The 10,950-nt window shown below is 32.5% G+C and overlaps 1 protein-coding gene across 1 annotated transcript; it reads right to left on the bottom strand.

Annotated features, from left to right (window-relative positions):
* Window positions 1-3,007: 3,007 nt before the first annotated feature.
* On the bottom strand, window positions 3,008-10,089 carry LOC120256152 (methylcrotonoyl-CoA carboxylase subunit alpha, mitochondrial-like). Its single transcript, XM_039263915.1, is given in 16 exon segments — window positions 3,008-3,028; window positions 3,376-3,429; window positions 4,453-4,557; window positions 5,023-5,134; window positions 5,638-5,730; window positions 6,819-6,849; window positions 6,851-6,876; window positions 6,951-7,046; window positions 7,902-7,948; window positions 7,951-8,038; window positions 8,353-8,421; window positions 8,424-8,540; window positions 8,637-8,747; window positions 8,973-9,026; window positions 9,072-9,133; window positions 9,921-10,089. Coding segments are annotated over 15 exon segments (1,188 nt in total). The 3' UTR covers window positions 3,008-3,028; window positions 3,376-3,421.
* Window positions 10,090-10,950: the final 861 nt, after the last annotated feature.

Here is a 10,950-nt window from a genome sequence, read left to right on the forward strand (position 1 = left end):
CAAAAATTTTATCAGCCCTAACAAACATATCATTGCTCCCAAAGCTTCCAAAACCTTTAAGTTTGGATCTAAATCCGCCTTCCTTCACATCAACACCTCCATCCTTCTCTCCATTTCTTGAATCCATCTTTAAGAACCAAATCAATCCCAAACTCCAAAGCAAGGGAAGAAAAATCAATCAAATTCCAATACAAAAGAATAATAATAAAAAAAAAAACACAAACGAAATTTCCTATTAAATACTAAAGATCCTTTTCCAACCCAAACACACATTCCGAATTCCTCAAAACTCCCATCTTTCTTGTCCTTAACTCCGAGGCATAGTTTAGTGGTTTTTATCTTGCTTGTGTTTGAGAGGTCTCAAGTTTAAGCACAATGCATAAAAATAAAAAATTATTTGTCATTAATTTATAAAAAAAAATAGTATCGCTTGATAGAGTTTACATGAACATAGGAAACACTCATATACCTTTGAAGACTTCACATCTTGTTTTGCTTCATTGCTTGAGAAAACGCTTTTGAGTTTTGGATAAATAAATTAGGGATATATATATATATATAAATATATATTTCTTTCTTGTAAGATGTGTTTTAATTGAATTTTGTATTTTTCTGATTGGAATGGAAAATGATGGCCTGTTATGTAGCACTTGTTGCTATGCTTGAGGTGTGACAAGGTATTATTGAAAACCTTGATTTTTATTATATGATTCTACAACTTGGACAGGCACAATAGTCATGCACAATAAACAATAAATAATTTTAAGAAAATAAAAATTAGACACCAAAAGATAATTATAAATAAATAAATAAATATTTCTCTTGTTTTATTATTTAATAATTTTTATTAACTCACTTGTTAACAAGTAAATTTTCTACCGTTACCATTAGAAATTTCTTTTATTTATTTTACTATTGATTTCATCCAACAATTTTTTTTTGGGCATATTCTTATTAAAAAGCAAAATTACATGCTTGCTTTCAATAACCTAATATTGGAAAAGTTATTGCATTAAATTAGCAAGTGATATTGAATTAAACGAGTATATAAGAAAGTGAAGACAGTGGTTTATGAATTTTTATCATGATATGTTTATAATTCAAAAGAAAAAAACATAAGTTGCCTCTTTTTATTCCTTACAAATATTAGACTAAATTCTTTATGCTTTAAGATATATAAAATAAATTGTGAACTATAATCAAATAGAAAACATTTTAAAAGGAGAAAATAAAAGAATAAAAAGGCACTAGATTCAAATAATTCAAAATTTAAATTACAAAATAATTTTGTGTGCCATTGACTCTGTAACAGTGATATTGGAGTCTTCATCCAAATTGAGAATTATATATATATATAAGGAAGAATATTATGATAGAATTGGTCAAGAACCATGATTCCACCATCATATGGTGGCACTCATTCAAAGACAAGTGAAAATTTTGGAATAGATAGAGCATGTGTAACCTTCACTATTTTTTTTCTAAAAAATAATAGTAAAATAAAATTCATATTAATTCATGGATGTGATTGTGCCATTTGTCAAACAATTGCCATGTATTTGAAGTTGGTGGTGAAGTTCAACTTCTAAGACTTAAAGACTTCAATTACGTACACGTATTTGATTCTTCTTGAAAGGAAGAGGAATGATATAATAATATTTGTTATCATCATATAAATTATTCATCAATCACAGAAAATTTTCCAAATGACCAAATAGTTCTTGTTCATGTTCTTCTGATAAGGGCTATTTTGGAAAATATATCTGACATCATATAATTAAACATATTTTAGAGAATGAAATAACTGCTTATGCTTGAAAATTGACCAAGAAATCAACATATTAAAAATTCTACTTAAATTTTGCATGCCCTAAATAAGACAAATCATACTAAAAAATTTCCCAAATTTATGTCATGATAAAATCTAGGGTTTACATGAACTGCATAATCAACAGCACAGTCTTTGTTTATTAAATATGTTAACCTAACTTGTTCTCTGATGTAACATCTCAAAACAAAGCAGACAGTGAATCAAATGCAAACTGACAAACCTAAACAAGTGAATCAAAAAAGTACTCAAAGGAGATTTGAACAGAACCCTAAAAATCAGGGAAAGTATACGTAGTGGGGGGGGGGTCCTTACCAAGTATTCACTAGTCCTGTTAATGCATTGCAATGTCAGGGATCACTTGTGCAAGTGGGGTGACATCACCACCACATGCTGCATCATTTACAACTCTCATCATATTTTCAACATTTCTGTATGATATAATACAATATAATATAGTATTGGGATGCAAATATAAAAATAAAAAATTCAGCTTTGTGGATGTGATTTATATGAAAAAAACCTTCTCCTACAACCAAAATTCATACACACCCCCTTATATGTTCATGTCTACACAGACTATACTTACTCTCACAATAACAATAATGAAATGTGCATAGTATATTCAAAATTGTAATTTTGAATACCATGTCTTACTTACATGGCTGTCATGCCTTATTCCACAACATTTATCCAAAAAAAAGAAAAAAAAATTTAAATTATATAATTTTTTTTAATATGAACAAATCATATGTTAGGGATGTACATAAATATGAAATTCATACTTCAACCCACTTATGTTCTCACTTTGCGTGAGCTGAAATTCAAATTTGCCTTCTCGAAAAGACAAAATAAAATATGTGCCAATAGACCAAAAAATTATTAGCAAATTGTATGATTTTGGTACGGAAAAATTTCATGCAGTGGATCATATTTACAGAGTTGGTTCCTGATCTTAAATTTTAAAATATCAAAAAGTCAATGAGCAGACTTCAAAAAAAGGAATATAATAGTACATCCCTCAGAGGGTACCACTACTGGTGGGGATGGGAGAGAAGAATTTGGGATCAACTGATTGGGCCCATTCTTTTTTCCTCTTTCTTTAACCTCAATGAGTCCTTGTGAGCCAATCAAACAGTTCTGGAGTCAACGCATATCTCTTAAATCTAAAGGCTGTGCTTCCTAAGATAAGGCTATTTGCTAAAAATAAAGCACTGGTCAAAGGAATATAACATTCATCATGATATCAACTTCTATAAATAAATTTAGAAAAAGAATAGAAGGCATGCTATCTTGACAGAAACAAAGAAGAGATTAAGCACACATTTCATGTCGGAGATTTTCTCCTGGCCAAAATAAATATCATGGTAACCTAAGAATAACTTGAGACGATTATCATGTCGTGCTATATCTAATTGAATGTCCACACCTTATATGAGTATGTACTACTTTTAAATGTTGTGATACAAGCATGAATGATTCACTGATATCCACAACAAATTGAAGTAAAAAAATAACAAATAGTATTATAAACAGCTGGCAATTACCTGAAATTGCTAGTCACTTGTCCTCTTCTTTCGTGATAATTAATTATCATAAATCTGTCATAATATTGAAACAAATAAGAGAAAAATGTAAATGAAAAACAAAACAATGAAGATCATTAAAAACCCTTCCACTGGTCGAATTACTACAAGGAGCTCTTATGCTCAAGTGGTTTTTAGTATCTAATCATACATGGATTCAGAAATTAATTTAAAAATAAAAAACTTACAAGAGAATGAAATCAGGACACTGCTTAGGAAGAAAACATGAAGAAAAATCACAGTATATTTCGTAAATCAACATGTTCTCTATGGGTTTGGATAGACCACTCTGGTTCACTAGAGATATTCTAATAATGTGCATAATAACGTTGTATGATACTAACATGATTCAAGAACAAAACCTAACAAATAACAACATTGACTAACAACCATCGATGAGTTTCAATCTATACAATTTAGCATTGTATTTGCAGAATCTGATTCAACAATGGGAAGAAACACTCATTTCATAGGGCTGCATTTTCCAGGAAGTTACTGTGATTTTATTCCACAGATGCATAAAAATTCTTTACAAGATTGGTAATGGAAGGATTTGCCACATTGCCTAATTGCCACATAGCACAATTCATATATGAGAACTTCAATGGATATTATAAGTTTAGAAGAAGTAAACTGAATTCTTCTTCTTACTTGAGTAATGGAAGACACTAGAATATATAGGGATGTATGACAACAAATCTTTCATTGAATCCCATAACTCTTGGGACAGAAAATCTAAATGATAAATATACACTGAATAATACTGGAGATTCTAGATACAGTAATATAATATCAACAAGATCAGAAACCAATCTTCACTAGCTCTGTGACCTATCTTTCCTAATTGTAATTCAGATATCTTTCAGTTTCTGGTCCAACTCTCATGTTCGTCTGGAGACACTGGAATCCGTGAAGCATGAAATGCCAATTGACTTGTGGTAGGAAGAAGCCTTTCTCCCGACATCAAATAGATTATTTATCCTGATAATGTATTAATTTGCTGCTAGATCTTCTATCATTTTTTTTGATGAAAACTACCTGATGGTGTCACAGAAACTGGATGATAGTGATGCAACTTTCCAGTAGCAGGAAGGAATCCTCTGGGTACATTTTCAGCATATATCCGAGCTTCAAAAGCATGCCCTATAATTAGGAGATCCAAAATGCTCAGTTAGGGTCAATCTTGTTGATTATTTTACAAGCAGAAACTTTTGGGAAGGTAAAGCATGTTTGATTGTTTATTCTTTAGAATTTTTATTAGGTGTAAGATACGAAAGCTATCTGTGTAACTAACCTTAGATAACGCATCAAATGTGAAACAAAGAAAGAGAAAGCATCTCAAAAATGAGCAGCATTAGGCTAGCAGATAACTCCAAGATAGGTGTTTGACTTGTTCAACAGGTATGTGGGAAAGCTAAACTTGAACTATGAGTTGCAAGATACTTGCATGTTATAGTTCTAAAAAAAGAAGAAAGAACCAAATAGGGGACTAAAAATTGGTTAACACAGAGCAAGGACAAAAGTATAAAGGCATGCATTAAGTTTTGCCAAAGAACTTCCATCACATAAGTGATAAGAGATTTGGCAATCATCCTACTCAAAATTTACCTCCCACAGGAATTTCTGATTGGGTCAAGGGAAGGGGTTCTCCATTTGCAACACGAATCTGCCATTCCACAAGATCTTGACCAACAATCATCTCAGCTACTGGATGTTCAACCTTCAAACATCACATTAAAATCAGAAATTAATGTTTTATACATATTTTTGGAACACTTGATTAACAAAAATTGAATGATGACCAATCTGATAATACTTATTGAAGTGATAGCAGACAAATAGCTGAAAACATGGAAGCAATATACCTCAGAATTTCAGGGTGCAAACTGAGAATCTATATCCAATGAAATGACCAGTAAGATCCAAAAATGGAAAAATATGTTCAGAATTGGCAATGGCACAGGATCTGAGATTGTTATCATAAACAGAGGTGAAACTGGTATATCTGGTGAGTTTACTATGGCAGGATCCAGTGATCTCAATTCAAACACAAAAGTTTCCACTAATTATCAGGTCCATCATGCAGTAGAGAACACTATTAACCAAATATACAAGCTAAATATCTACAGTCAACACAATGTTCAAATTTCACTTTTCAATTATTTACATTTTAAATAATTTACAACTTGAAAAGTTTCAATTGATACAGAAAAGAAGAAAAACCTGCAGACGTGTATTCAGCTCCATGAAATAGAATTGGCCTGAAGTTGTGTCCATTATAAATTCCACAGTTCCAGCATTGTGGTAGCCTACGGCCTTCATAGATAAGTAATCCAAAACAGAGGCCAAGAATCAGTAATAGAACCGTCTCAAAGAAAGTATCTTGTAAAACTAAATAGAGCATGAAGAAAAATAAAGACTACTTATAGCAAATAAAGCAAATGCAGAAACTCTGATAAAAAGAACTTAAATCCAGGAACTATACAAAGATAAGTTGCAGGCAGATGCCATTATCAGAAAAACAATACCAAGTGAAATGAGAGTTTCAAGAAACAAACCAAGAGTTATCATAACTAGAATGAATTTCAAATACCCTATAAGATGTTGCCCATTGTTCTATATTCCTTTCGGGAACAGTTTAGAGGATCCATGTTGCAATTAACATAAAAGGTCATGTTATGCTTAAGGAATCATGCTATGTAGCATGTTAATAGGCCACCCATTTTTAAAGTAAAATTTGATAACTAAATCAGCCTTCAGTGCTAGTGCACCAGCCAATCATAAAATTAGAACCAGTTACATTAGAATGGGATTGAATTTTGATTGGTCCAACTAGAAATGGACAAGGCAGTTTCAATTCTTCAAAGGATTGATCAACTCAAATTTAATCCGGAAATTGATTAATTGTTTCCCAAATCCATATAGGCATTTAAAGTTTAGTTTGCACCACATGGATAAACTCTAATGCAGCCAGGAAATAATGTCTACCATCTTAAGAGAGGATAGAGTGCTGATGTAAGAGGAGAGAAGAATCACAAATAACATAATTTTAAATTTAAAAAAAAAAAAACAGACGAGCAAAACTTCTCTCTTTAGCTTCTATGAAGTAAAACAATGCATAACTTATGCAAATAAAGAAAATAAATGACCCAGTGTGTAAGGCAGATCATCATGAAACAAGCAAAAAGAAATCACCTGACCATTCTGTTACTCATGAAGGTCCAGATAGGTATGGACTAATATAATAAATGATCAATAATTTGAATAAAATGAGACTGCATATCACAACATACTGATGGTATGAGGTAATTTAATGTAATAGATAAAGAAAAACTCTGAATTTAGTTCAACCACATGAAATAAATTAATACATAAGCATCTCTAGAAACTTTAACCGCGCTTACCTTTGTAGCAGAGACAGCAGCTTCACCTAAGCGAGCGGAACTCCTTAACTACATTTGGCTACACAAGGAAGGATCAAAATTATCACAATCAAAAGATATTACCACAAGAGAAACAGAAAGTGTGAACTTTACTGTTGGAGCCTCTTCGATTATCTTTTGGTGTCTTCTTTGCACACAGTAATCTCTTTCATATAAATGTACGACATTCCCATGCTTGTCTCCAAACACCTTCATCAATCCAGCAACCATTAACCAGATCATACACCACGGCAAACTAAGTAAACCAAAGTACTGCAGATACATCAATTGCACAGTTTAGAGAAGTTTTGATTAAAAAACTTCATCAAGCTAATAGGATAGACAGCTCAATCTTATGCATGCACCCCACCAAGTCACAGATAGCAATCATGTTCCCAAACACATAATTTATTTTGAAAATTCATAATCTTTATTTTTTTCATAATTTATTAGGTGGAAATTTGAGTATAGAGAAAATGAGCAAGGGTTTCACTTTTATTAGTAGTGGTAATGGTGAAGTGTTCAATAAGCAGCTCCACTAAACCCTGCGTCAAGAATTCCATAAGGCTCAAAAATTTGAAATATATACCTTACTTCCCATAGTATCAATAAAGACATGTGTGTCAAGTCAGTTCACCTAGTGAAACCAGAAAAATTAAAATGCAACAACAAAATGTCTCTCAAAAATTATCATCAAGCCCATTGGCCATTGAAAAAGAAAATAATTTTAGCTATTGAAACCTTGACCATGTTGGATCGTGATTGTAAATAACAAATATACTTTAACCTTTCATGTGTATGTTTCTGATGTCCAAAGGAATACATAATAATATCTTTTATCATCATTCATAGCCCATGTGATCATGAAAGACAATCTAACCAAAATCAACATATCCTTTCTTTAACCACTCAAAGAAAAACATAAAAAAGTCATGGAATTTGATGAAGGATATATTGATAATAATGTATTCGGGAGCTTACTCAACATCCAAATAGGATCCGTAAGCAAAAATAAGAATAGAATTAGTGGCTCCTTAAACAGTTTAAGACAATCTAGAATGGTACCTGGACTTCTATATGTCTAGGTTGAGTGATATATTTCTCTAACAAATAGTACTTATGCCAAAAGAGGCAGCAGCTTCACGCTGAGCTCCCAGTAAGGCTTCAACAAATTCATCTGATCCCTGGACTATCCTCATCCCCTGTAAAAAAAAAAACGTAAGTGGACTTCAAAGCGTATATACCACAAAGTTTGTCCATTGTTGCCAACACAACTACACTATATTGATGGTCTTTAATAACCTCAACCAAGATTTCAGGGAGACACAAGATCCATATGAGGTTAAGAATTCCTCAACAGATTTTAAATATATAATTAATTTTTCAACAAGGCATAAATGGAGGGTCTTAATGCTAATATACTAAGCTCTTATAAAAGTCAATAAATGATTGATTGCAATAAGATACAACTAAATAAGCAAAGGTCTACATTTAGAGAGAAGCCTATTGAACTTACCTTACCACCACCACCACCACCATGTGTGGACTTTATGAGGATAGGATATCCAATTTTTTCAGCTTCAGCGGCTCAGCCTTTAAGTAGTCAATGCTTTGTTCATCACCATGATAGCCAGGCACAAGTGGTACCCCAGCTGCATTCATGATCCTCTTTGATGCAGTACCAGAAGATGTAATGTCAATGTCCTTGTAAGATTGGTATTCTCATTAGAACAAAGCACAATTAGAAAACATAAACAACTTATTTTTACCAACCATTATACCTCTTATCACCCATATCACCGATGGCAGATAATGGAGGCCCAATAAATGATAGTCCTTCACTTTGACAAAGTTGTGCAAAGTGACAAAGTCGGCACTCTCTAATAAAAAATCATAGCCTAGATGGATAGCCTACAGAGCACACATTCTCAATAGTAAGTAGATATGTCGTAAGCATAATTTCTTAGACTAAACTGTTTCAGAGCAGAAGGGCGAAGCCAGATAAGTTCTACGAGCAAACACAACTCAACAAAAACAATGATCATAATCCCTTTTTCTTCTTTATCATATATATAAATGTATGCATGTATATATGAATATATATTTAGCTTTTACACAATAAAAGAACATATGTACCATTAATAGAGTTAACAGAAATTTCTGTATTTGATTATAGTGATTCGGTTTCCACTAAGAACAACGAGAAAGAATAAGATTTTTGAATTTCAACAGGACCTGTTTCATCTGAAACAACTGGAAATTTTCAGCCAAAATAAGACTAAAACATAAATGTGGATCTGAAACAGATCAAAACGTCAATTCAAATATAGTTAGGGCTGAAACCACACCATAAGCATATTATAACTTTTATCCAACATTAATAAAGCAGTTGACTATGTGACTTCTTCCCATTGGATAGTGTGCGCTCACAAGTTTATATGAGAAGACAATTAATCTTGTTTTAGCACAAATTTGGTTCTAAATCAAAGAATTACTCCCTAGGCCAATGTTTGTGAAGAAGCAAAATATAAAATAATAGTTGCATTACCCTTTGACTTTATGTGTCGATTTATACAGATATATGCATTAATTCCAACATAAACCTATAGAGAAACCTCTGGTTCTCTTCCACTATGTGAGCCAAAGCCAAAAGAACAACCCCATTGGTAGTACTTCAATGCAAAAGATTTCACAGGCTGACTTAATACATAGGCATCATAACAATGTCATACTTAATTCTACACCTATTCTAACCACCAAAATATTCATGCTAAACATAATTCATCGCTTGTATTGCGGTCAGATTAAATTGCTCAGTTGTAAGCAATTTTTCTAAATTTTCAACTCTTCCCAATTTCTTGATCAGTTTACTAATCCAAACCCAAGTACTGTTATGCTCCAAGTCTCACACATCAAGATTAAAAATTTCCTCTTTGTTGCAAATATAAGTCTCCAATTTTCATGATCAGTACACTATTCAAAACCCAACATACATTTTTCCATCGAATTACCAATAGGAATACTAAAGAAAACATTGAAAGGATCGAGTACACAATGGAAAAAAAAAATCCCCAACTTGAGCACCAGTCCGCGGAGCAGCCTTAACGATGGCGGAGGCATTGAGGTAGCTTTCCCGGGCAGGTGGAGGGCCAATCCGAACCGCCTCATCCGCAGACCTCACATGAAGACTCTCCCTGTCGGCATCATTGTAAACGCCGACGGTCCGAATCCCAAGCCGCCGCGCAGTCCTCATGATCCGGCACGCGATCTCCCCCAATTTGCGATCAAGATCTTCTCTATACTCCTCTCTGAGATTGAGAAGAAGCGCCTAGGGTTAGGGTTTCGAGCTCGAAAGGTTAGTTTTCTCCGAATTATCGACGTCATTAACGCTATTTTTTGAACCTCGATGTGGAGAATCGAGTGGGTGTTGAGAAGTTCAAGAAGGAGAAAGAGTGTGACTCGTGGGAAATTAGCCGCACGATTGATTGTTGATCAAAAGATCGGACGGTTAGGATCGAATACCAAATATCATTGTTTATTCAATGATAAGTAAAACATGTTCACGCTGACGAGGAACTGCGTCTTAAAAAGTTATTCTTATCTATTTCATTTATAAATAATAAATAAGAGCATAAAAAATATTTTTTTAATGTAGGTTTAATTTATTATTTCTTATCTCTAATTCTATTTTTAAAAAAATTTACTAAATGCCAAGAAAAAAATTTTAAAAGCCACAACTAATGTTTTTTAAAAACATAAAATTTAACAAAATTTGCTATTTTTATAGGTTGGAAAGTAAAAAAAAAAATCCATAATAAACGTGTGAAAACTAACAATATCCATTGAAGTATGATTTGAGCTTACAAGAACTAGAATTCGAGTCCTATTTGATTTAGTAGTTGAAATCTATATACATATATTATATGAGGTTAGCCAGAATTACGAAGCATTGTAGTATAAATTATATCAGTATTCATTTTGCATTGTAGTATAAACTATATATATATATATATATATATATGAGGTTAACAAGAATTATGTGTATTCATAATCTGCTTTTCATGACAACTCCTAGAGAGTTTGGTGGAAATCATCATGAGTGATGATGCATGTG

The sequence above is a fragment of the Dioscorea cayenensis genome, unplaced genomic scaffold (genome assembly GCF_009730915.1).
Source record: "Dioscorea cayenensis subsp. rotundata cultivar TDr96_F1 unplaced genomic scaffold, TDr96_F1_v2_PseudoChromosome.rev07_lg8_w22 25.fasta BLBR01001308.1, whole genome shotgun sequence".
Lineage (NCBI taxonomy): Eukaryota > Viridiplantae > Streptophyta > Magnoliopsida > Dioscoreales > Dioscoreaceae > Dioscorea > Dioscorea cayenensis.